At 47.8% G+C, this 27,196-nt stretch overlaps 1 protein-coding gene across 1 annotated transcript in view; it reads right to left on the minus strand.

Annotated features, from left to right (window-relative positions):
• LOC146813449 (protein FAM118A-like) overlaps positions 1-27,196 on the minus strand; it is a 374,336-nt gene that overhangs the window by 320,539 nt on the left and 26,601 nt on the right. The window contains exon 2 of the mRNA XM_085614763.1: positions 8,026-8,139. Coding sequence (XP_085470889.1) covers positions 8,026-8,129 — 104 coding nt within the window. The 5' untranslated portion in view covers positions 8,130-8,139. The remainder of the gene's footprint in view (positions 1-8,025; positions 8,140-27,196) is intronic.

A 27,196-nucleotide genomic window follows, 5' to 3' on the forward strand; every position in this document is an offset into this window, starting at 1 on the left:
ATGAACCTTTGTTGTGAATCCTTCTTGGGTTATGGTAATGTCTAGATCCAGAAAAATTGCGTGGTTCACATCTATCGTGTGTGTGAATCTGAGATGGGTGTCCTTGGAATTGACCCATTGGACAAATTCTGTTGCCTCTTCCTTGGTTTCGTGCCATACAATCAGCACATCATCAATAAAGCGTTTCCACACCTTGAGGTGTTTCAGGAATGGATTATTAGGATTGTAAATGTGGTCTTCCTCAAATTGTTGGACATAGAGACATGCCATGCTTGGGGCAAAAAGTGCTGCCCATCGAAGTACCGGTAATCTGGTGGTAGATGGTGTTTTCGAATTCGAAAAAATTCTCCGTTAGTGCTAATTCAGCACATTCCATCACAAAATGTTGGGGAGTGATGAAATTCCACTCCATGTTTAGGATAATTTGTTCCACCACTTCCAAGGTGCGAGTTTGGGTACACAGTCGAGTCCAAACTGCCAGGCAAGGCCCTCCCTGACCAGAAACACAAGCAACCTGAGACCAGTTTCGATCTTATTGGGGCTCGTCAGTCAGGTGCAGCATGGCTCCAGTAACACAGTAAGCACAAGAGCCACGTCTGGGCATGCCCGTTGTATACGGGGTGTTGACCCCAAGACTGGTTTCGATCTTATTGGGGCTCGTCAGTCAGGCGCAACATGGCTCCAGTAACACAGTAAGCACAAGAGCCACATCTGGGCATGCCCGTTGTGTATGGGGCGTTGACCCCAAGACTGGTTTCGATCTTATACGGGCTCGTCAGTCAAGCGCAGCATGGCTCCAGTAACACAGTGAGCACAGGAGCCGCATCTGGGCATCCCCGTTGCATATAAGGCGTTGGCCTGAAGTACTATAAACCATCAAACCATTTCTATATGGCAAACGGCTCACTAAAAACATAGCTTTCAACGTAAGCCACAACCTGGCTTTCAAAAGACTCTTGCAATCCCTTGGTTGGTCTCTGCAGCCCGAGATCAACCGGCTAGTCGGAAAAGGAGTGCAGTGTTCTTCATACAGTACCCAGTTTTATGTGTTTACTGGGGCCAGATCTTTCTTCAAGCCGAGCACATCATCATTGATCGATCCCTCGTAGGAGCAATCATCCAAGAAATCTCTTGGACTACCGGGAGTCGGAGAATCCCAAAATGTGTCCATGATAAGGAAGTGGAAATAGTTGAGAAATAATATGTGAAATATTGGAACATTGCAATTTTGAGAGCCATATTGAAGACACTGGAGTAGCTTCGAGATTATAATGGCCGGTAGAAGTGCGGAGCTCCAACATTCTAATGCTTGTCTTCATGTTTCTCCCTTAGTGGGTGGAATGTTCTAATAGCCTTACAGCCCTTCAGCGCCCTTCAGCGCCTCAGGCTATACCAGTTGTTAAAGCCCCTCCCCCTCGTTAACTCGCCTGCGGCTCGGGTCTATAACTCAGGTTCAGGGCCTTTAGCAACCGTATAGCCCTTGGCCGCGGGCTATAATTCATGAGTTATGCATACAACAGTACATAGAACCGCCAAAAATAACAATTAGCATTAACCTGTTTTGTCGGATGCAAATTGTGTCCGTTATAATAAATATCCGCCTCACAGCGAACTGGCTGCTCCTTTCTCTCGATCCCATTCCCCTTTCCCCTGAAGACTCTGGTCCTTGAGTGCTCTTTACTAATCTCAACCCACTACTCACGGTGGACGAGGTCCAAATGCAATCTCCACAAGACATCCCTGCAGAACTGCTCAGGTACTCTGACATCATCATTCATTTCCTGTTGATCAGACCTAAAAACTACAATTTACACCAAAGTTTAGTTAAGAAACGGCCTATAATCTACAAAGGACTTTCCAGGGAATGAACAGAAGATAGCATTGCACCAAACTGGACCCTAAACCTTTTGACCCCGTCAATCATATGTGTACAGAAGAAGAAAAATATATTTAGTAGAGTAGCACTCAGAGTAGGAATTCAGAATTGTGAGCACAATTACTAGTGTATCAAAGAAAAGTATAAGATACCACACCCATAGTCATTCAAACACATTCCCACCTAGTAATTAGATGCTATTTACCAAATAATCAGTAACACACACTAACTTAAATGTGTTAGGCCAACCAGCATATTATAGATGACACATTATTTCTTTGCTTTACATTATCTGAAAAAATGCAGGAGAGTTGTATAAATCAAGGAAGATAAGACTACACTCTTGTTTCAGAATATCTCTCCAAACAAAAGCTTTCCTAAATACTCAATCTTGTATCCCAAGTGTATTTTATATCCCTTATTAGTGCTTATCAAACATATACATATTCTGAGGAACACCTCACCGGTGATTGTGTTTTCTCACGTCCTTCCAATGTATGCATGTAATCCGACAAACTGACTTCACAATGGTCCAAGCTCTATTAACTTGAATATTCCATGGTAATGTAAGGCTGTGGGAGTGTAAAGCAATGTGTTTCCGCTCTTATTACCTGGCCACTTACAACGAATGTGCAATAGCCGCTCTCTCTCCCCTTCCAATAATGATACGTTTCGGCTTGGCAATGAATGGATCAAATGCATTTGTATAGCGCAAACTATTATCCAACAGGGTGTCCTGGTGCTGTGGGGACAGGGCTAAGATAGAGGGTTCAGGGCAAATGGAAAAATTGCAATCTTTTGTGGAAGAGAAGAAGATTGAAAGAGTTCTGGATAAAGAGAAAAGAGCTTCAATGCTTGGTAGCCAGGAAGGAAAAGGAGTGACCACTGAGACAGCTTCAGCGACAAAGTGTGACCAGATATGTAGTGGTGGAGAATAAAGTGTACGGAAGACACTACCAGCGAACTTCCGTCTGAGGCAAGTAGTCCCAACATTATTTTGTGCTTTATTAAAGCAGAGAGATTCGAAGATAACAAATTTGTTAATAAAAAGCCAATGTCGTTTCTTGAAATGAGCAGAGATCCACATGAAAGAATGAATCAATGAATACAATGGAATTTGTATAGCGCACAGGTACTCCGAGGAGTATCCCGGTGCTCTGCTCCTAGGTACAATTACAGGGTATAGCAGGCCCACTTATGGCGTGCGTTGTAGTGACATGCATTGTAATGGCTGCGCTGTAATGGCATGCAATGAAAAGGCATTTGCGTTGTAAGAGCCGCGTTGTAAATGTAGTGCGTTGTAATGACTGTGTTGTAATGGATGTTTCCCCTAATTAAGTGCTTTGTGGCCTAGGACCAGCACTTTAAACAGGATCCTCTTCCTTACTGGTAGCCAGTGGACGGGCCGTAGGTGAGGGGACACGTTAGTTCTTGGAGGTAGGCTAAGAATGCGGGCTGCTGTATTCTGGACGGCCTGAAGTCTATTGATCTGGTAGTCAGGGGATCCCAAACACAGGGCACTTCTATAGTCCAACCTTGAAGTTATCAGGACTTGGAAAACCGATTTCCTCGCAGAGAATGAAAGGAAATGAAAGAATGTTTATTAAATGTGCAGCAGCCCAAAGCAAGTACCTACCACAGAATTTATTTGTAGTTGGAAGGATAAGCGGTTGTCAAATTTGGCACCCAGATGCTTAACTGTTCCCCCCTGAAGGCCCCGGGCGCATCCTCAGGCCATAGGGTCTGCCCTGTTTCCGGGGGGTTTTGACCGTAGAAAAGGATTTCGGTTTTGTGTGCGTCACAGGTTAGTTGATGGGTGGTCATCCAGCAGAATACAGCTGTGAGGCAGCACTTGGTGGATTTGCTTGCAATCTCCTCTCCTCTACCTCAGGGGAACAGCAGCTGAGTGTCGTCAGCAAATGAGACCATTTTCACCACCAAGGCTTCCGCCAGCTGGACTAGCGGCGTAAGACACACGTTGAACAGTGTGGGGCTCAAGGCCGAACCCTTGGGCACCCCCACGTCAACTCCAGGGGCTTTGGAGATATCTCGTGACCTCTACCCTCCAGGAAGGAAGCTCGCTAGTCCAAAGCTTGTCCACTTCTCCTGATGAACTGGAGACGCGCTGGGAGCCTGGAGTGGGGTGTCGCGCGAGATTCAATCCCCTTAAAAAACAGAGGACACGAGGCGCTTGGGTCTTACTTCCACGGTCTCTCCCTCTACTTATATTTTTGGATTCCCAAATTCACCCTTGACCTCCGATGAGATGATTTAAAAAAAGCAAAAGTAAAAAGGAAGGTAGAGTTGAGGGGGGTTCAACGGTGCAAGGAGGGTCTCCCCTCGCACGAGCGCGACAGATTTCAGGTCTCGCATGTGAGAAACTGGCTGCCAGGGAACGACAAACTGAGGCGCCAAAGGGAACCACCCTGACTTGGACCAGGCTTTTACGGGGAGCTCTTGGAGGGGTTAGTTCCCTTTCTCCTTTCCCATAGATCTAACATACACTGGGTTTCCCTAAGGATGAATAAACCCACCCCATATATAAGTTCGAAGGTTAGCAATGCACTCTTTACCATCAGCAAAGCCCATGTATACTGTGAGGGAACCCCCCCCCCCACCTTGCCGTATTAATAACAATCTCAGAGTTGGTGAGGCCTGCTGGGCAGTTCCATGTGCTGTCTAAAAGTCTAAACTTCCTCCTTGATAAACCAACAACATGTGTGCAGAGGTTTTGCTCATTTGCACAAAATGCAGATGTGTGGGGGTGTAAAAGAAACATCTTTTCTTGCCTGTTTCTAAAATGTAAAAATTGCATTTTGAAATACATATACAGGGCATATTTTCAAAGTAAAAAAAAGGAATTAAGCCTTTTTGGGAACCTTTGACAGGAAATTCTTATCAAAACCAGGTTTGCTGTATGTGTGCAAGCTTGGAGCAAGCAGGCCTTGGATTGTCAGATGTTTGTTACTTACAGCGCGCGGTCCATTCTAGGCACATGGACACGAGACTGCTGCGGCCTGTGCTTTGCTTCACAGAAGAGTCCCGTTCTCGGCGGCCTCCTGTCAGTCAGACCGAGCAGCCCTCACTGGAGCAGAGACAGACCTCGACCCTTCCAGCTCACAAGAGACAGACCTCCCTTCCAGCTCACGCCAGCGTGGAAGCAGCTCTGTCCTCTGGTGCCTGGAGGTCTGATCGAGCAGCCCTCACTGGAGCAGAGACAGACCTCGGCCCTTCCAGCTTACAAGCGACAGACCTCGCCGTCCAGCTCAGGCCTGCTTGGAAGCGCTCTGTCCTCTGGTGCCTGGAGTTCTGACTGAGGAGCCCTCACTGGAGCAGAGACAGACCTCGGCCTTCCAGCTCACGTCTGCGTGGAAGCAGCTCTGTCGTGGTGTCTGGAAGTCTGACCGAGCAGCCCTCACTGGAGCAGAGACAGACCTCCCTTCCAGCTCAGGCCTGCGTGGGAGCAGCTCTGTCCTTCTGGTGCCTGGAGGTCTGACCGAGCAGCCCTCACTGGAGCAGAGACAGACCTCGGCCCTTCCAGCTTACAAGAGACAGACCTCGCCTTCCAGCTCAGGCCTGCTTGGAAGCGCTCTGTCCTCTGGTGCCTGGAGTTCTGATCGAGCAGCCCTCACTGGAGCAGAGACAGACCTCCCTTCCAGCTCTTCTGGTGCCTGGCGGTCTCATCGAGCAGCCCTCACTGGAGCAGAGACAGACCTCGGCCCTTCCAGCTTGACCGAGCAGCCCTCACTGGAGCAGACACAGGCCTCGGGCCTTCCAGCTCACAAGAGACAGACCTCCCTTCCAGCTCACGCTTGCGTGGAAGCAGCTCTGTCCTCTGGTGCCTGAAGGTCAGACCGAGCAGCCCTCACTGGAGCAGAGACAGACCTCGACCCTTCCAGCTCACAAGAGACAGACCTCCCTTCCAGCTCACGTCTGGTGGAAGCAGCTCTGTCCTCTGGTGCCTGGAGGTCTGACCGAGCAGCCCTCACTGGAGCAGAGACAGACCTCGGCCCTTCCAGCTCACAAGAGACAGACCTCCCTTCCAGCTCACGTCTGCGTGGGAGCAGCTCTGTCCTCTGGTGCCTGGAGGTCTGACCGAGCAGCCCTCACTGGAGCAGAGACAGGCCTCGGCCCTTCCAGCTTGACCGAGCAGCCCTCACTGGAGCAGACACAGGCCTCGGGCCTTCCAGCTCACAAGAGACAGACCTCGGCCCTTCCAGCTCACAAGAGACAGACCTCCCTTCCAGCTCACGTCTGCGTGGGAGCAGCTCTGTCCTTCTGGTGCCTGGAGGTCTCATCGAGCAGCCCTCACTGGAGCAGAGACAGGCCTCAGGCTTCCAGCTCACGCTTGCGTGTAAGCAGCTCTGTCCTCTGGTGCCTGAAGGTCAGACCGAGCAGCCCTCACTGGAGCAGAGACAGACCTCGGCCCTTCCAGCTCACAAGAGACAGACCTCCCTTCCAGCTCACGTCTGCGTGGGAGCAGCTCTGTCCTTCTAGTGCCTGGAGGTCTGACCGAGCAGCCCTCACTGGTGCAGAGACAGACCTCGACCCTTCCAGCTCACAAGAGACAGACCTCCCTTCCAGCTCACGTCTGCGTGGAAGCAGCTCTGTCCTCTGGTGCCTGGAGGTCTGACCGAGCAGCCCTCACTCACTGGAGCAGAGACAGACCTCGGCCCTTCCAGCTCACAAGAGACAGACCTCCCTTCCAGCTCACGTCTGCGTGGGAGCAGCTCTGTCCTTCTGGTGCCTGGAGGTCTGACCGAGCAGCCCTCACTGGAGCAGAGACAGACCTCGGCCCTTCCAGCTCACAAGAGACAGACCTCCCTTCCAGCTCACGTCTGCGTGGGAGCAGCTCTGTCCTTCTGGTGCCTGGAGGTCTGATCGAGCAGCCCTCACTGGAGCAGAGACAGACCTCGGCCCTTCCAGCTCACAAGAGACAGACCTCCCTTCCAGCTCACGTCTGCGTGGGAGCAGCTCTGTCCTTCTGGTGCCTGGAGGTCTGATCGAGCAGCCCTCACTGGAGCAGAGACAGACCTCGGCCCTTCCAGCTCACAAGAGACAGACCTCCCTTCCAGCTCAGGCATGCGTGGGAGCAGCTCTGTCCTTCTGGTGCCTGGAGGTCTGACCGAGCAGCCCTCACTGGAGCAGAGACAGGCCTCGGCCCTTCCAGCTTGACCGAGCAGCCCTCACTGGAGCAGACACAGGCCTCGGGCCTTCCAGCTCACAAGAGACAGACCTCCCTTCCAGCTCACGTCTGCGTGGGAGCAGCTCTGTCCTTCTGGTGCCTGGAGGTCTGACCGAGCAGCCCTCACTGGAGCAGAGACAGACCTCGGCCCTTCCAGCTCAGGCCTGCGTGGAAGCAGCTCTGTCCTTCTGGTGTCTGGAAGTCACAGCTACAGTCTTGGAGCCAAAGCCCCGATGAGAGCTGGGTTGGGGTGCAGCCTACAGTCTGAGGAGCCCAGCACAAGAAAGGACAGGTCAGCCATGAGATGTGAGTGATGGGAGGTCCCTTGGACAGCTTAAAGCTTCAGAGCACCCCCAAACGGAACATGATAGTTCCACACACTTAGAGATACTCACCAGTTACTGGCTGTGTCTTTGAGACACCCTGCCCTCACCCCCCCCCCCCCGAGGAAGGCAGGACTATAACAGGAAGAAGGTGGGAAGGGGGTCTCCAGCTCTGTCTAGAATATCTGGGGCCAGAAAGGGCTCCACCGCCCAGTGTACACTGACCCCAGGGACACAGCGGCCGAGGCCCTCCTGCGGACGCTCCTGTGCTCCTGTGCAAGTCCTCGCCTCTGCTTGGAGAGCGCAGAAGGAAGGGTTTGTGTGTAGAGGAAACAGTGCCTGGTTACTGGAGCAATGCCAACTCGACATATCCTCCCCACCCTCCGTGTGACACTTTCCCCTCTTGCTGAGAGTACAAATATTCCTGTGAACAAAAGAAGCTGGTGCTGCTGAGAAATGTCAAGAACCAGTCGGAACTGGACATTGTACTAGAGTTCAGTGCAGCACCAGAACGTCAAAGCGCTTCAACGCCTCTTCAAGGGTAGTAAGCACTATATGAATCCAATTACACTCACAATCACGAATCGAATGTTTTGCTTTAAATTCCGAAGATAAGTTGGGTTATAAATCTTTCTACTGACCTGACACCAAGCTGCCGGTCCGAAAAGCGCCTTGCACACTTCTCACTGCCCAAGTCCCCCCTCTGTGGGGACGACACTCGCTTGGTACACTCACATCCCGCCATTAAACCTCCACTGAAAAACAAAGACAAGCAAGAGCTTTAGACATGCTGTTGGGGAAGAACTGAACTCTGGATAGCTATGGGGTAGAGGGTTCGGGTGGACTTCAGGACTGCTGTGTGGGTAAAACTTGCTTTGGAAAACAAGGGGGCCCCATTACTATTGGTCTGGAACCTTGGGTGGTTAACTAGTTTCAAACGCAATAGTCCCTAAACAGAAGATTAAACAAACAATGAATATAGACTCAATCGGTACTATATTTGAAGCTGTCCAGCCAGACAGATACTTTAATGTTCAATTAGTTTCCAAAAAATGAACAAAAGACATTTGAAGTGGGACACAAGCCTGCATCCAACTCAGCAAAATAGGACAAACAACATGTAACAGAAAAGGCTCAGGCAGAGTAGGTTGTTTGAATGTAGCACATACTGATGTTACCCAGGTATGCTAGTGTAAATGTCCTGATGATGATCCTAATATGTTTTGTAAGGATCGAAACGCCGTCGACTTAATGCACACCATATACACTTGTCTACTAAACATCGTTTATGTGTAATGGTGTCCCACTATATTTTGTTTGTAACATCAGTATGTGCTACATACAAACAACTTACTCTGCCTGAGGCTTTTCTGTTACACGTTGTTCGTCCTATTTTGCCCAACACAAGGACGCCTCCCGTAGTTGCTGTGTAACATATATGTGATCTCGTTTTGCTATTAGACTTTCAGCACTCTTTGTTTTTAATCATCACTTGCTCTGATGGCCATACCATTTCACGGTCTAATATGCTGTTGTTTAGCTGCAACTTGTCCTATTTGAAGCTCCAATTTGTAAACATGCATGTTATTCAATTTCATGTTGACTTACCCTCTCCACCCATTTTTGGCCCATTTCTTTCCTCTCTGACTACTACTATGTCTACCACTTGCATTTCTCCATCCTTCCACTTCCCTCTGCTTTTCCCATTTTGGTAACCCCTTTTTACCCTTGACCCCTCCCGCCTCACTTTGGTGCTGCTAACTTGGTCTATGACACACGACTCTCTTGTACTTTCATCCTACTATTTATGCTTTAAGACGGCCACCTTACTTTCTCTTCTTCTGTCATGACGAATGGCTCCTGGTTTCTCTGCCCTGTCTACTTCACTTCCATATGGTCTTTACCTCACCCTACCATACACACTATTTTCCTATCACTATATGTGATTTTGCTCTATTTAAATACTACTTTCTTTCACTTTGTTATTGAATTAGCCTTGAGAAAGCTCTTGGCCTGCCGGCCGCAGGGGCGAAACACATGTTGGTTTTTCGATTGCTCTCTTGTATTTATGATAATAAATACAAAACAAGATATTGAAAAACAGTATTAGACTTTGGGATTCATTTTTCCCAAAAATCCATAAATATACTTACGGCGCAAACCAGCCGTATCTTGAAAACCATTGCCTTGGGAGAAACCACTTGACAGGTTTGTGCCACACAAAGAATTGGGTTACGTCCCGGATGTATGATATTACAACGCGGGTTTTTACCACGTGTGCAGTTACATCGCATGCGTTACAACGCATGCGATGTTACAACGCTATGCCATTAGAACGCAAGTCTTTACATCGACTTGCGCTAGATGGCGTGCTGACATTAAAAAAGTGTAATTTACTATTCCAACTCCAGTCCACTTAACAGTAGGGAAGGTGTTGGGATAGTAAACTACACTATTTGTAATGTTAGCATGCCATCTAGCGCAAGTTGATGTACAAACTTGCGTTCTAATGGCATAGCGTTGTAACATCGCATGCGTTGTAACGCATGCGATGTAACTGCACAGCGTGGTAATAACCGCGTTGTAATGGCTGTTCCCCATTCCGAATGGATGGTTCCCCTCTAAGGATCCCGAATGGATGGCTCCATTTTAAGGATCCTGAATGGATGGTTCCCTTTTAAGGTTTTAGAATGGATGGTTCCTCTCTATGAATCCAGAATGCATGGTTCCCATCTAAGGATTCAGAATGGATGGTTCCTTTTTAACGATTTAGAATGGATGGTTCCTCTCTAAAAATCCAGAATGGATGGTTCCCTTTTAACGATCTAGAATGGATGGTTCCTCTCTAAGAATCCAGAAGGCATGTTTCCCATCTAAGGATTCAGAATGGATGGCACACTTTTAAGGATCCTGAATGGATGATTCCCTTTTAAGGATCCAGAATGGATGGTTCCCTTTTAAGGATCCTGGATGGATGGCTCCCTTTTAAGGATCCTGAATGGATGGTTCCCTTTTAAGGATCCTGAATGGATGGCTCCCTTTTAAGGATCCTGAATGGATGGCTCCCTTTTAAGGATCCTGAATGGATGGTTCCCTTTTAAGGATCCTGAATGGATGGCTCCCTTTTAAGGATCCTGAATGGATGGTTCCCTTTTAAGGATCCTGAATGGATGGCTCCCTTTTAAGGATCCTGAATGGATGGCTCCCTTTTAAGGATCCTGAATGGATGGTTCCTCTCTATGAATCCAGAAGGCATGTTTCCCATCTAAGGATCCTGAATGGATGATTCCCTTTTAAGGATCCAGAATGGATGGCTCCCTTTTAAGGATCCTGAATGGACGGTTCCTTTTAAGGCTCTAGAATGTATGGTTCCCATCTAAGGATTCAGAATGGATGGTTCACCTCTAAGGATCCAGAATCAATGGTTCCGCTCTAAGGATCCAGAATCAATGGTTCCCCTCTAAGAATCCCGAATAGATGGTCCCCCTCTAAGGATACCCAATGGATGGTTCCTCTCTATGAATCCAGAATGCATGGTTCCCATCTAAGGATTCAGAATGGAAACGATTTAGAATGGATGGTTCCTCTCTAAAAATCCAGAATGGATGGTTCCCTTTTAACGATCTAGAATGGATGGTTCCTCTCTAAGAATCCAGAAGGCATGTTTCCCATCTAAGGATTCAGAATGGATGGCACACTTTTAAGGATCCTGAATGGATGATTCCCTTTTAAGGATCCAGAATGGATGGTTCCCTTTTAAGGATCCTGAATGGATGGCTCCCTTTTAAGGATCCTGAATGGATGGCTCCCTTTTAAGGATCCTGAATGGATGGTTCCCTTTTAAGGATCCTGAATGGATGGCTCCCTTTTAAGGATCCTGAATGGATGGCTCCCTTTTAAGGATCCTGAATGGATGGTTCCCTTTTAAGGATCCTGAATGGATGGCTCCCTTTTAAGGATCCTGAATGGATGGCTCCCTTTTAAGGATCCTGAATGGATGGCTCCCTTTTAAGGATCCTGAATGGATGGTTCCTTTTAAGGCTCTAGAATGGATGGTTCCTCTCTAAGAATCCAGAAGGCATGTTTCCCATCTAAGGATCCTGAATGGATGATTCCCTTTTAAGGATCCAGAATGGATGGCTCCCTTTTAAGGATCCTGAATGGACGGTTCCTTTTAAGGCTCTAGAATGTATGGTTCCCATCTAAGGATTCAGAATGGATGGTTCGATCCAGAATCAATGGTTCCCCTCTAAGAATCCCGAATAGATGGTCCCCCTCTAAGGATACCCAATGGATGGTTCCCCTCTAAGGATCCAGAATGGATGGTTCCCCTTTAAGGATCCTGAATGGATGGTTCCCCTCTAAGGGTCCAGAATGGATGGTTCCCCTTTAAGGATCCAGAATGGATGGTTCCCCTTTAAGGATCCTGAATGGATGGTTCTTCTCTAAGGATCCCAAATGGATGGTCCCCCTCTAGGGATCCTGAATTATGGTTCCCCTCTAAGGATCTCGAATGGATGGTTCCCCTCTAAAGATCCAGAATGGATGGTTCCCCTCTAAGGCTACTACCAGAATATTTTTCTTGAATGACTGCTACAAAAATATCATAGCTAGAATATTGACCACAATAACATTGCGAATGCGTCAAGTGCATGCATAGGTTTACTCCATGTATATTTTCCCTGAAGATATATTGATATCATCAGGGTACGTGGATGTTGAATTAAGAATAATAAGGCTATACTTAACTATCGACACTTAGATTCACAATAGTTCTTAAAAGGAAGTCAAAATTGGGTTGGTCAATTGTCAGAGGTTATCATTCCCTAAAGTATCTGCCCCCGCTGGCCCTTTCAGTTACACCAGAGCTCTTATCCTGCAGATGGAAGAGCATGTATGGAGGGAAGGAACATCATAGGACACTTGGCCGGGGTTGTATGGCTGGTGAAGGTGGTTCGGTCAAGATTGAGGAAGTCAGACCCTTACAACACGTCAAGACAAGTGATTGCCTGAGTCAAGTAAGAGAACACATCTGCGGAATAACAGACAATGTCGCTGACACAAGGGGCTGCCCTCAGGAGCCTCATTTGGTGAGTGATATTACTGAGGTAAGCTTTCAGCACTGTCATTTGGGGAAGTATGCTGAATAGCCCCTATCTCTAAATAAGCCCTGGCAAAAACAATAGTTAAAGATTCTACCACATTAACATCCAACAGCAACCTCAGACCAATACACTTCAAATATTTGCATCAAGTCTACCACACACCAGCCAAGTTATACAAGTGCGGCCTCAGAGACCACGATAGATGCCAACGCTGTACGCCCCTGGGGCGGATTTTTGGCACCTGGCGTGGGACTGTCAGTAAGGTGGCTGAATATTGGGTAGCGGTGATAGCCATGCTAAATGAGATAACGGACCTTACCATAGAATGCACCCCACACGCCTGCCTACTGGGTTTCATCCCAACCCTGTAGGGAACGAGACGAAAACTTGTCAACATAGCGCTCCTACTTGCTAAGCACCGAGTGGCTATGTGTTGGGAGAGCCGTGTCTGCCAGACGATTACACAATGGTTGAAGGATCTAGTGTACTGTCAAGAGACCCTGGCCCGATACGCTGAGGCACTGCCCACCATATCTAGACCCAAGGATCTTTGGGAGCCACTGATACAATTTCTCCTCTCACAGGGCACTGCTACAGCACCTGACTATGTTACTTAAACTGACTATGTTGCTGCAAGATTGTCAACCCATTACGATGCATATACGGTAACCTTGCTTGATTTCAATGTATGTTCTGCTGTACTGCTTATAGCCACATGTTTCTACGGTTGGTTAACAATGGGAAAAAAGAACAGACAGACATGATTGAAATACTTTGTATTACCATATTTGCACTATGCATACTGTCAATAAAAACAATTATTTAAAAAAAACAATAGTTAAGGTTTTTTGTTAGGGGCAGTGCTTGGTAACAGTTGGGTGACTTTGTGTGTAATGCTCCCAGCTGTTCTAGAAAGTAAGTAACCTCATGAAGCTGCATCATGGGCTACAACAATATTGAAGCTTGGAGTAGGCCTCCTTTCCTAAACAGGTTACATTAGCAAAGCACTGAAAAGAAGCTAGAAGATGACCAGTTTGTTGTAAGGGATGAACCTAAAAGCCATGTGTTAGAAATAGGGTGCTAGTTGGCAGTGCTTTGCACCCTGTTCAAGCAGGGACCCACACAGCTAAGGTAACCCCTGCCCCCTGCCCCGTTGGTAGCTTGGCACGAGCAGTCAGGCTTATCTCGGATGCAATGTGTAAAGCATTTGTACAAACACACAATAAAATGGTGAAAACACTACAGGTGGATTCCATACCAGTTTAGAACATTAGCCAATATTTATCTGAATAAAACAAGACAAAAAAATAAAACAAATGCGATGCAGCGCGCGCAACATAATTTGTTTTTTTTCGTTACTTACCTGAAATCGGCCGTATGCCTCATTTTACAACCCCCCACACTGCTCCTCCCCCGCCCTACGTCACCGCCCCAGTAGAACGCCCTATACAGGCCGTGGCTGGTTTTAGGAAAGAGATCTGGCACTGGGAACCTGGTTAATAGGGATCTAGTACACTTTCATTCGCAATCACATCATGCACCAGGTAAAAAGTGGGAGCTAACTATGTCAAAGGAGGCACTTTTCCTACAGAATGTACAGAAGGCCAACTGTCAGTCAACCCAGACATGTATTCTACAGAAAGGCTGAGGCACAGAATGGTTAAGCAAGAAAATAAACACTTTCTAAAAGTTGAATTTTCAAACATGTATTTTAAAAACCAACTTCACCAAAAGATGTATTTTTAAGTTGTGAGTTCAGAGACTCCAAACTCCAAATCTCTATCTATCTGCTCCAAACTGGGAATTACTCTTAAAAGATATTTCAAGGCAATCTCCATGTTACCCTATGCGAGAGATAGTCCTTGCAATCGTGTAAAAACAAAATTAGCAGTATTTCACATTTCACTATTAGGACATGTAAAACGCACCAGCGCATTTCCTACCTTTTAAATACACTGCACCCTGCCCATGGGGCTGCTTTGAGCTTACAATAGGGGTGACTGATATGTAGTAAAAGGGAAGGTTTGGGCCTGCCAAGTGGGTGCACTTGCCTGATTCAAATGGCAGTTCAAAACTGCACATGCAAGCTGCAGTGGCAGGCCTGAGACAGGTTTGAATGGCTACGTGTGTGGGTGGCACAATCAGTGCTGCAGGCCCACTAGCAGCATTTGATTTACAGGCCCTGGGCACACTTGGTGCACTTTACTCGGGACTTACTGGTAAATCAAATATACAAATCACGTATAAAACAATGACCAGTACCTTTTACACAGTGATCACTTACACTTTAGTACAGGCCAGTAGTGGTAAAGTGCCCAGAGTCCTAAACCAGCGAAAACTAAATGCAGCACACAGACAAAAACAGGAGGTCAAAAGAAAGGGGAAATCACACCAAAAGAGGACAGGTCGGTCTTAGAGCATGCACAGCAAGATATTGCGTAGTAGATCAATTTGGACATGGGGCCGTTTTATTGTTGCTTCCTTAAAATTGCATATGTTTGCAAAAGCTGAAAATCTAAGAACTTCTTATCATGACTGTACAATTGGAACCAGTTTTGATATTTTTAAGTTTACAGTGGGTCCTTAGCTCATTTCAGCCAAGATGGAGGTAAGGGGTCAGGCTGAGTTCCGCACCCACATTCTCAGCCTCTTCCATCATTTTACTAATAGTTGATGTCTTTTTAAAAGGACAAAAAAACTTCTAAGTACTATTACCCCTAACTAAATTAGGCTTTTGAGGTGTTCAAGTTGCTATGGTATGATTAGCGCAGAATATCTAATGACAGTATGATTAATTATGGTGTATTCAAGGGTTCGAAATTCCTGTTATGCTTAGTACGACAGAAAGGGCCGAGAACCGAACCGCCTCCATCTTGGATTGTGGCTCTCTCGCTTAGGAATCACATGACCTCTTCCGCACACCATCTGCTTCCCCTTTTTATACATTTGTTTGGAGACAGGCTGAATTACTGAGAAGCAAGGTCACATCTGCTAAAGGGAGTATCAAGCAAATTCCTCTAGACCTGGGACGAGAAGGGAGTCACCCTTTCGACCTTCTCTGTAAAGATAGTAACCCTTTGTATGTGTAACCGAAACTAGATATAGGCATGAGCTCATTAGGAGCGCCAGGACTAACTGGTATTTTTCCACATATAAGGTTTTGTATGCTGAACTGATAATGTATAAAAGTGTGTTACTGTCAAGGAGCCAGCAGTCTTCCTTGGCGCACCTGATGGGTGAGGATCGACGAGGCTCCTCTATATAGAGCTCTGTGGTGGCTAATAAACGTTTGAACCTTCCACGTTGCCAACTGCTCCTTATTTCACTTAATATTGCGGGCCAGTGGTAAGTGTGGCCCTTGGAATAATTATTTGGACACAACAGTTGGCGACCACGAAGGGACCCCGTGACAGGGTCTTCCCCCCGTATTCGGGTGGTGGGATTGGGGGCGTCCTGATCGGTTGGCGGGAAAGGAGCTTGAGGATTTCTTCCACTCTGCACGACTTCTCGGTACGTCCCCTGCTGCTAGTCACCCTTCACCGGGGTCCTACGGGCTTAACCCAGAAAATGGACTGATTTGGTCCGGAGAAGTTGGCAGCGGAGAATGAACATTCGTATCTGGGTGCACCCGGTGAGTATAGATTGATTTGATTTGAAGCACGCGTTGTAAACGGTGCATTATTTTGTTGAAGCACGCGTTGGAGACGGTGCGCTATTTGATTGATTTGAGAGCATTCGTTGAGAACGATGCATTTTTTGATTTGAACACTGGCTGCATTTGTTTGAAGCTCGCGCCGGACGGCGGTGCATTGATTTGAAGGCGCGCACCGGAGAGTGGTGCCTTGCTTGATCGGGTTAGCATTACAGTGTTTTTTTTTTATTCGAAGTACGTACCTTTTGATTGATTTGACTAAAACGGCGCGCCGGAGGAATATAGACGGATTGCACGTGGAAGGACCTGCGACCTAGACTGGGTAGCCACAAGGCATACTCCTGACGGGGCTAGTCCTCGTTGGGGCTGGTCTTAGTGGTGAGCCGGAAGGGTGGCGGGAATCCCGCGTGCAGTTTGGTGACTGAACCGTGAACCAGAGTCGACGGGCTTGGTTCTCCGATATCGATCGTATATTGTGTATGATTCGTGTTAATTGTTGTTTGTGTGTACATGTCTGAAAACTAACCAAAATGTCCTGTTTTAGTAAACTAAATTGTTTTGGCTGCTGCTGCCGAACAAGTGACTCCAGATTAGCTGAGAGCCAACCCGCCCCGCTGGAGGGCAGTCCTAGCCATTTTATGTACGTCAAACATGGGATCTCTCCCTTATTGTTCTGCACTCTGTGGCATAAGTACACCAAGGGTAATGAGGAGTTACGATGGCCCAAGACGGGTTCATTTGATGAGAAGAAAATTGCGTTCCTACAAGAACAACTGTTTTCTAGGCGAAGTAGGCAGGCCATGTTCGATGCTCTAATTGCATGGCAGAAGGAGGCCAAACAGCGGCGAATGAGGGAAGAGAAAGTAGCTAGAGCCAAGGAAGGACAGAAAATAACTCAGAAAGCTATGGCCTATGACCGAGACAGAGTAGAAAAGGGATTGGATTGCATGAATCGCGAATTTAGATTAAAGGTTGATAAGAGCTATGTGACCCGCCCGAATGCGGAAGATGAAATAGAGGATTTATTAGACACCAGGCCACCGCCCCCTTATGTACCGCAGAGAATATATCCGGAGGTGACAGGGGCCTCGGCCCCGGTCCCAAATATGTCTCTGGGGGCCACGGCTTCGGCTCCCCCGGCCACCCCTACCCCTCCCTCCCTGCCGGACCTCTCCCGATTGCAGACATCTGTGTCTGAAGTTATGGCCATGCTGCCTAATTTATTGACGGCAGCTGCAGCCGGGACCCCTCAGCTGTTGTCGGGGTCAACGTTTTCCCCTTCTGCTCTGCCCTCCTCCTCCGCCAGTACAACGCCGGTAACAGCTGTAACTACTCCAATACATCCGGCCAGTCTAGCGGAGGGTAGGAGGTTGTTCACTCGTTCTGCCTTGGGGACGGAAGAAAGGGAAACTATTGCCACACAAGCGTCCCAATGGATGCGGCATCCTATTTATACTCTTTCTGATATTTGGAGTACTATGAGAGACTATGAACCGGTGATGCAACAGCATGCCCTGGAACATATGGCCAACCGTCTTATTTCTCTATGGGAACAGGTACACCAAGGAGGGAGAGCTCCGGCTATATTGTATGATATCCTTGATCAGGTTCACAAATCTCAATTGACGCCAGAAGAAGTGTATGGGAAGGTGCAGACTTTGGTTTCTTATAGAACTCGTTTGCAGCCTGCCATTCCCGCCGGATTCTCCCAGTTCCCTATGCGAGAAGTGCACCCTATCTTCCATCCTGAGGTTACTGAGGTGGTGGATGCCCAAGGTGTCGTCACCCGTCCGAGAATAGACGCCCGGTTCCAGGAACAATGGGTCTATACCCCCTGGAAACGGAGTGAGGTATTGTCCCTAAAAAGCCAGTTGCCAGATCCTAGAAAAAACCCCACTGCATATTACAAGGAACTGACCGAGGCCGCCTCGTCAGCAGTAATGACGCTGGCGGATATTGAATTATTCTTTGCCTTATTAGTACCGGTGGACATTTGGCGCCAGGTACATGACCAGGACCATGTTACGGAATTTGGTGGGACATGGGACCAACTGAGAAACTGGGATAGAGATCGTAAACCGGGGAACAAGCCCCGATCTGAGATACTGACCTTGCCTGAAAAAATAATAACCTATATGCATTCATTGATCCCACCCAGGAAAGTAGATTGGGATAAACTGACGGCTTGTAAGCAAAATAAGGATGAGAGTGTATCCGATTTTTTCACGAGGTTTGAGGGAGTATTCATTGATTTCAGCGGACAGGACCTGGCCACGGAAGGGGGTGTGCGTTTATTTGTTAATAGATTCGTAACAAATCTGCTACCTGAGGTATCGGCCCGGTTACAGGCAGCTGAGAGTACCTGGACGACCACCTCGCCTTCCACAATATTAAGCATGGCCCAGTATTATGAGCATCGGGAAAATGAGAGCAAGGATAAGACAGAAAAGAAGTCGAAAGACTTGAAAACACGAGTGTTACTGCAGCAAGTAGAGAGGGGTAGAGGAAGAGGAAGAGGGTTGCAGAATTTCGTTCCAAGAGGGGCGGGACCCACGCAAACGGTTAGACGAACGGATCTAGGCATAAATCAATGTGCTTTCTGTAAGGAGGAGGGGCATTGGAGAGCCCAGTGCCCGATGTTGTATGAGCAAAATAATGCTTCAAGGGGTCGTGGACGGGGAAGGATGAGTGGGCACCGAGGTGGATACACGAGACAAGAACAGTCAGCCCGAGGTGAGAATAGTCAGAATTATTTCGACCAAAGCCAAGGTAAACAGTACTACCATGAAGGACGTGTGACGGACGAAGGCTCCGGATATTCTCAAGCATAGGACAGCCAAGGGCAGAGTAAGGGGCATGTGTCAATCCTGATAGATCAAGCTGGACCTTATGTCCATGCACAATTACTGGATGCATCAGGTAAGTTTTTGGTTGACACAGGGGCTATGAACAGTTCTGTTTCACGTGCCCTGGTCCCGGGGGCCGCTCTGTCTGGCCAGAATAATGTGTCCGTGGGGTTCTCTGGAACTCTGGTGGTGAGCCCCATTTCTAAGCCACTTTCCCTTACTCTGGGACCGGTAACGATAGAATCGCCTTTCCTCCTCACCTCCCAGTGTGGGGAAAATCTCCTGGGTATGGATATATTAAAAAGACTGCATGCCCGCATCTTTTGCTCCCCCGATGGAGTTTACCTGACCATTAGGAATACCTCTATCCCCTCCATTCAATGTTTTACAAAAACGGACTCCCTACCCCCTGAGCTTGCAAAACTCCCGAGGGATCTTTGGGCCCTGGGGGACACTGATGTAGGGTTCCTACAAATTCCCCCGGTGTCCATCACTTTGAAACAGAATGCCAAATTGCCGAGGATCCCACAGTACAAAATAGACCCCGAGGGAGAACGCGCTTTACTGGCCATTATTTCTGATTTGATTAAAACAGGGGTGGTGGAGGAAACGGCTTCCAATATCTGCAACAGCCCTATTCTTCTGATTCTTAAATGAGCTCCCGTACCCCAGTCCCCTGATTATGCTGATACCTATCAATTTGTGATTGATTTGCGAGAGATTAACAAGATTGTGGTGCCCCAATATCCTGTGGTACCAGATATTAATTCTATTTTAACAATGATTCCTCCCACAGCGATCTTTTTCTCGGTGATTGATTTGAAGAATGCTTTCTTTAGTATTCCCATTCATCCAGATAGTAGACATTTGTTTGGTTTCTCGTTGGGAGGCCGCAGCTTTAGGTTCTGTCGCGCCCCCCCAGGGGTATACGGAAAGTCCTAGTATCTACAGCCAAGCTCTAAAAAGAGTATTGGATACTTTGCAATTGCCGTCAGGTAATGTCCTCTTGCAGTATGTCGACGACCTCCTTGTGGCCTCTGATACAGAACATGGTTGCCGCGATGCCACGGTTGCCCTGCTACAGCACTTGGCTACTCATGGTTACAAGGTGTCGCTCTCTAAATTTCAATATTGTCGACCGGAGGTGACCTATCTCGGTCATCTCCTGTCGAAGGAGGGAAGACGGTTGACTTCTGAGCGCATCGCAACCATAACTAACATGCCTGTTCCTCGCACGCAACGTGATGTCCGCGCTTTGCTTGGTATAACCTCCTACTGTCGCCAATGGATTGCTAACTATTCCCTCTTGACTAAACCTTTCCTGTATCTAACTACGAAGGATGTGCATGAACCTTTACCTTGGACTGATGAATGCCAGACTGCTTTTTCCGCTCTGAAAACTGCTCTTTGCTCTGCTCCTGTGCTTGGCACCCCTGACTACCGGAAGCCTTTTGTGCTCTACGTGCATGAGGTGGACGGTTGTTCTCTTTCAGTGTTGACACAGGACTTTGGTGGTAAGCAAAGGCCTTGTGCATATTTCTCGGCGGTTTTGGACAATGTCGCCAGAGCACTTCCCAGTTGTCTGAGGGCTGCAGCGGCAGTGGCCATAGCAATCAGACAATCGGAAGGGCTAGTCCTGAATACGGATCTGACAGTAATGGTGCCTCATGCTGTGAATGTATTATTAAACAGGACACAGACGCAGCACTTAACTAGTGCGCGTCTTACAGGGTACGAATTGACCCTGTTCGCACCTCATATAACGATCAAAAGATGTGTTAATTTGAACCCTGCCACGTTGTTACCCCTCCCTTTGGGAGACGGTGGACAAGACACACATGATTGTATCTTTTGAACTGAAGAAGAAACCAAGGGCCGGATAGATCTAACTGACACCCCACTATCTGATGCCCAAGGGGAATTGTACGTTGATGGGTCATGTTTCAAACTACCTGATGGTACGACAGCTGCGGCTTATGCGATCACTACCCTGCAAACGGTAGTTGAGGCAGCAAAGATACCATACCGGTCGGCCCAGGCGGCCAAATTGGTTGCATTATTCAGGGCCTGTGAGTTGGGGAAAGGCTTGAGGCTAAATGTCTACACCGACAGCCAGTACGCGTTCGGTGTAGCACAGAGCTTCGGGAGGTTATGGGCGGAAAGAGGATTCTTGACATCCCATGGCGAGAAAATAAAGAATGGACCATTAGTTGAACGATTACTAGCCGCATTAACATTGCCCAAGACCTTGGCCATAGTCAAATGCAGTGCACACAAGGTTATAGTTGATGATGTGGGGAGGGGAAATTTCTTTGCGGATAGAATCGCCAAGGAAACAGCCCAGTCTGACACCACTTCCATGTTTGTAGTAACAAGAATGATAGAAGCAGGGGTTTTTAACAACACCATAGATAGTGTGAAAGAGCTACAAAAGGAAGTGACCCCGGAAGAGCTGACATACTGGCAAGAACAGGTGGGGAGGCTTGATGAGAATGGATGTTGGACTGACTTGTCAGAAAGGTGTAGATGGTTGTTGCCAAACGCATTTGTAAATGCGGTAGTATCCATGGCACACGGACCTTCGCATGTGGGAGTTCAGGGTATCTGTGCAACATTGGATCCTGTGTGGTATAACGTTAATATCCATAAGACAGCTAGGAGCTTGGTCCAGCATTGCATAATTTGTCTCCAGCATAATCCTGGGGTTAGTATTCCCGTCCTGGCGGGTAGTTTTGCGCCACCCACTCTGCCTTTTGAAGTACTCCAAATGGATTACATACAGCTAGAGCGAGTTAACAATCTGAAATACGTGCTAGTAGTGATTTGTACTTTTAGTAAATGGGTGGAGGCGTATCCCACAAAAGAAAATACTGCCCTGGCAACTGCGAAAGCTCTGGTAAAGGAGTTTTTCCCTCGATATGGGTTGCCACGGGTGATTTGGAGTGACAATGGGACACATTTTAATGCTAACTTAGTTAAGTATGTATGCAAAGGTCTGTCCATCCAGCAGAAGTTTCACGCAGCCCGACATCCTCAGTCAGCGGGCCTGGTTGAGAAATATAATGGGATTCTGAAGTTGAAACTGGCTAAACTTCAGGACACGACAGGATTAAAATGGCCTGATCTCCTGCCCCTGGCCCTGTTGTCTGTGAGAACTACTCCCCATTCACGGAGCGGTATCTCCCCTTATGAAGTAATTTTTGGCAGACCTGCCAACGTGTGGGGAGTACCCCGGCCCAAATCTTTCAGGGACATTGACCATCCTATGTTGACTGACTATTTGTATGCTTTGACTAAAGATCTTCATTCCATTCATCAACAGATATCTGCCGTACTGCAGCCCCTGCCGGAGGGTCCTGGACACAGCGTAGAACCTGGACAGTGGGTCTTGGTCCGAAACTACCAACGGAAGTCGAGTTTGGATCCGCGCTGGTCCCGGCCGTACCAGGTGCTCCTGGCTACGCGAACGGCGGTGAAAGTCGAAGGGAAGCAGCACTGGATCCATATCTCCCATCTTAAGCGAGTTCCCCTCCCATTGCCAAGGGAGCAGCTTGACCAGGAGGAAGGCCGGCCAACTCAAGGCGAGCCCAGTACTGAAGAGTCACTTTCCCTGGACACCCGCAGAGAGGTTGACGGGCGAGGGGAGAGTGCCGTGAGCTTGGAAGCCCCTCTTTGTGGCCACCCGATTGCCCAAAGCAAAGTATCTGGTCGGGAGCCCAGCTCCTTGTCTGACCCCACTAAAGCTCTGTTCAGAACGAAGATAGAGACATAGATCAGTTGGTGGGGCCCAGGTGGAGTTCCTTTTTGACACGGGTCGCGTCAAGTGTGACCCCAACGCGAGAAGTTTTTATCTTTTTACCTTTTTGTTTTTCTGAACAATAGGAGTCTGCCTGTGAGGCTCTATACGGACACAGGAAAGAAGCACCCTCCGGCAGGTCAGACTGCTTGTAGACCCCTTTTTCCCGAGATTATATTGGACTTTTAGTGAGAAAATGTACCCTTTTGCTCGTTTTGTCCCTGAAGAAGGGCGTTCCATAGTACCCCGTACCATTCCCCCGCATTTGCCAATGTTCTCCTCATGGAGTTTGCGTGTTAAAATTGTTTTCGTTTCTATGTTAATTGTATCATTCGTACTGTGCTTAGGTTTGTTTATATATCTAGAGTTCCGCCATCCTGTACACACCTTGATAGTGTCTACCCCTGCTCCTAAGGAACATCATTTCCAGACCTTTGCCCCTCATAAGGAAAGGCACCGACAGACGTATGTACATAATGCCTTTATTGAGATGCTGCACCAGACTCATAGTTCCACAAATGTTACTGATTGTTGGGTCTGTGGTCTCCTCTCGTCAGTAATGCATAAGCAAGATTTGTTTATATCAATGCCCTTATCTTATTTAGGTAGTTGCGAAGCCTGGTTCAAAATGTTATCCATGCTGTATGAACACTACACTATAGATGAACGTCGGTTCTCAGAGAAGGATTATGCCTTGATTCTAGCCTATATAGAGAAACACCAAGGTTTTACTCCTAATGCTGAGGGAACAGATGGTACCCTTGATCCTACCGCCTGCATGAACGTGTACACTGATCATGAAAATGATACCTGGTTGAGGGATGAAGTATTGGATTTCGTGACTTTTAACTTTACTGAGTATTTCAAAATATTTTCAGGAGCGAAATGTCTCAGATGAAAAAATCATTCCGGTCCCGGTGCTGAATACATCCTCCTTCTTCTGCGTGCAGGGTACTGGACATTTGTTTGTAGGTTATAGCAGATGTAATTACACGTATAGACTACAGACGTTCAGCAGTCCCCCAACACTCACCCCTCCCAATGTTTATTTTGTGTGCGGTGAAAACGCATACACTTGGCTACCCAGAGGATGGGCAGGTAGGTGTTACTTATCTTTCCTTTACCCACCGGTTTACATAGCCCCTTCTGACTATCATAGGTCCCATTCCTTGAGTCGGCGGAGTCTGGAGCTAGAGCCGCTAGTAATGATGCCACTGACCAGACTGACACTCCAGCTCAACACTTTGTTGACATCATGAAAGGGGTGTTGCCCATATGGGGACCCATCCTCACTAGTAAAGAAATTAGGAGGCTATCCAGAGTGGTGGAAGGGGTGGTTAATACTACTGCAGGGATATTAACTAATATCACGGTGGAGATCCAGGCGACCCGGCTTGTGACCCTTCAAAATTGCCTTGTTTTAGATGTTATCCTGGCTGATCGTGGAGGAGCTTGTAGAGTCATCGGCAGTTCCTGTTGTGTATATATACCTGATTCCGCCCCTTCCGTCCATTTAGCCATCCAGAAACTGCATCGGCTAGCTTCTGAAATTCACACCGAGACTGGTACTTGGTCCTTGTCCGGGTGGTTTTGGGATTTGGTGACTACCTGGGGATGGAAGTTATTCATGATTCTTTTGGGAGTAGTAGGGTTCATTTTCACCTGTTGTCTTTGTCTCCAGTGCGGGCCTGCTTGCTGTGCATATTGCGCTACTCAGGTTCGCCAATCTATCCCTAGGCCCAAGCCCATCCAAACCAGAATAGATACCCAGTGGGCTCAGAAGGAGATGCATGACTTGATGCAGATCGATGAGGGTATTTTTGAAGACTGACTCCGTCATTAGCTATGCTGCGCTAAAAGGGCCGTTCTGAGGTGTTCAAGTTGCTATGGTATGATTAGCGCAGAATATCTAATGACAGTATGATTAATTATGGTGTATTCAAGGGTTCGAAATTCCTGTTATGCTTAGTACGACAGAAAGGGCCGAGAACCGAACCGCCTCCATCTTGGATTGTGGCTCTCTCGCTTAGGAATCACATGACCTCTTCCGCACACCATCTGCTTCCCCTTTTCATGCATTTGTTTGGAGACAGGCTGAATTACTGAGAAGCAAGGTCACATCTGCTAAAGGGAGTATCAAGCAAATTCCTCTAGACCTGGGACGAGAAGGGAGTCACCCTTTCGACCTTCTCTGTAAAGATAGTAACCCTTTGTATGTGTAACCGAAACTAGATATAGGCATGAGCTCATTAGGAGCGCCAGGACTAACTGGTATTTTTCCACATATAAGGTTTTGTATGCTGAACTGATAATGTATAAAAGTGTGTTACTGTCAAGGAGCCAGCAGTCTTCCTCAGCGCACCTGATGGGTGAGGATCGACGAGGCTCCTCTATATAGAGCTCTGTGGTGGCTAATAAACGTTTGAACCTTCCACGTTGCCAACTGCTCCTTATTTCACTTAATATTGCGGGCCAGTGGTAAGTGTGGCCCTTGGAATAATTATTTGGACACAACAGCTTTTAAACTTTTAAAATACTAAAGCAACTTAATCAAGGCCCTAACAAGACTTTCAAAAATTTGGAAAAATTATCAATTCAAAAATAATCCAGCAAACAAAAAGGCAATTTTGGATTATAGTCCCTGCTGTCACTTTTTGTCAAAGTGGTCTAACAAATGCAAAGTCGTAGACACCACCGCTGATCCACCAATGTAGGAAGCTGGCTGCCCAGAGGTAGGCACAGGTAAAGTTAGATAGCACCTCACTCTCTATTTGTGATAGTGTGGTCGAGCAGTAAGGCTGTATCAGAGGGCTGAGTTAAGCATTTGTTGTACACACTCAGGCAAGAAATGATTACACACACTCAAAGACTGAATCCAAGACCAATTATTTGTATAAAAATATTACTTGGTTCTAGAAATAAAAGTAACAAAGACAAACTCACTTGTAGGCAAGTACCAAATTTAAAATAGCAATACTTTTCAGGGACAGTAAATTGAGTTGAAGAAACAATAGACATACTTTACAGTAGCACTGAAATTACGTCGTGGTGTTAATCAACAGTAGGAGAACTTAGCAGTTGTAACAGATAGACACTTAGTGAAAATAGGAGAAAATGGAATGCAAGCCTATGGGAGGAAACAGTCGTGCACATTTACAGTTAAGTATTCGACTTACACATCCAGTCTTCTGGGGTTTAGACCAACACTGGGCTAAGGTCAGGTCAAGGTAGGTACTGCACCACCAGCAGCACTGAGGCGGCCGGGTGCAGTGGTCGCTGAGCCCAATGTTAGTCAATGGAGACTGAGGGCCTGCAGTTTCAGGCCAAAGGCCTCGGGGGTCATAGCAAGCACAGAGGGTGCCACAAGGCAGCACCAACCATACACCACCAGTGGCACAGGTGTGGCCGTCTGCAGGGTGCAAATCAGCACAGGGCGCCCAATGCAAGTAAAGGGGGATCGTGGTCACAAAAAGAGGCTGCTGGCTCGGCCAGGAGGCTGGACCAGCCACGGTCCGTGCAAGTAACAGTGGTGGGGCAGTGGGGCCGGCTAAGGGGGGATTTTGAGGGACAATGCAGAGGGAAAATCAAATAAATAATGTAATTTTCCACTCTGCATCATCCCTCGAAATCCCCCCTTATGCGGCCCACCGCTGTTACCTGCACGGACTGCGGCTGGGCTGGACGAAGGTGACCACCAGCTGGGCAGGTAAGCTGAGATGTCAGAGAAGGCCTGGGCACCATCAGCTGGGCTCACCAAAGTCGGGGGCTGAGGATGCAGGGGCGCCTTTAGGTGTCAGATTTTCTTTACCAGATCCGGTTGCGGTCAGGGGGACTCTTTGTGATCAGGCTGCAGGCGTCTTCGTGAGGTCCAGGAGAGATCAGCCAATGCTGGTTTCGAGGTCAGGATTACTGGGGAGACTTCACTGGGCAGGTGAGGCAATCCGACATGGGCCGTGGGTGTCGAGTGCAGAATGGTTCCAGCTGGATCCGGAGTCCTGGAAGTAGATGTCTTCTGGACAGGTCCGCTGTCCTTGGGAGACTGGAGTCTTTTTCGAAGGTAGCAGTCCTCCCAGGGTTTCCAGAGGTCGCGGGCTGCAAGACAGGTCCCCTTTTGGTTGCAGGCTCTTCGAACTTGGAGACAGGCAGGTCGGGCTGGGGCCAAGGCAGTCGTTGTCTTCAGGCTTCTCTGCAGGGCCGTCTTCCAGTGTGTCTTCTTTCTTCTTAGATCGTACCAGATCTGAGAATCAAGGTTGGAGGTGCCCCTAAATACTGAATTTAGGGGTGTTACAGGTACTGGCAGGTAGTAACCAATGGGCCACTTACCTTTAGGGTGACTACACCCTTTGTATGTCCCCTCCCTTTGGGGAGGGGGCATCCCCTAACATAATTGGCAAAACTCCTTCCAGCTAACAT

The sequence above is a fragment of the Triturus cristatus genome, chromosome 7 (genome assembly GCF_964204655.1).
Source record: "Triturus cristatus chromosome 7, aTriCri1.1, whole genome shotgun sequence".
Classification (NCBI taxonomy): Eukaryota; Metazoa; Chordata; class Amphibia; order Caudata; family Salamandridae; genus Triturus; species Triturus cristatus.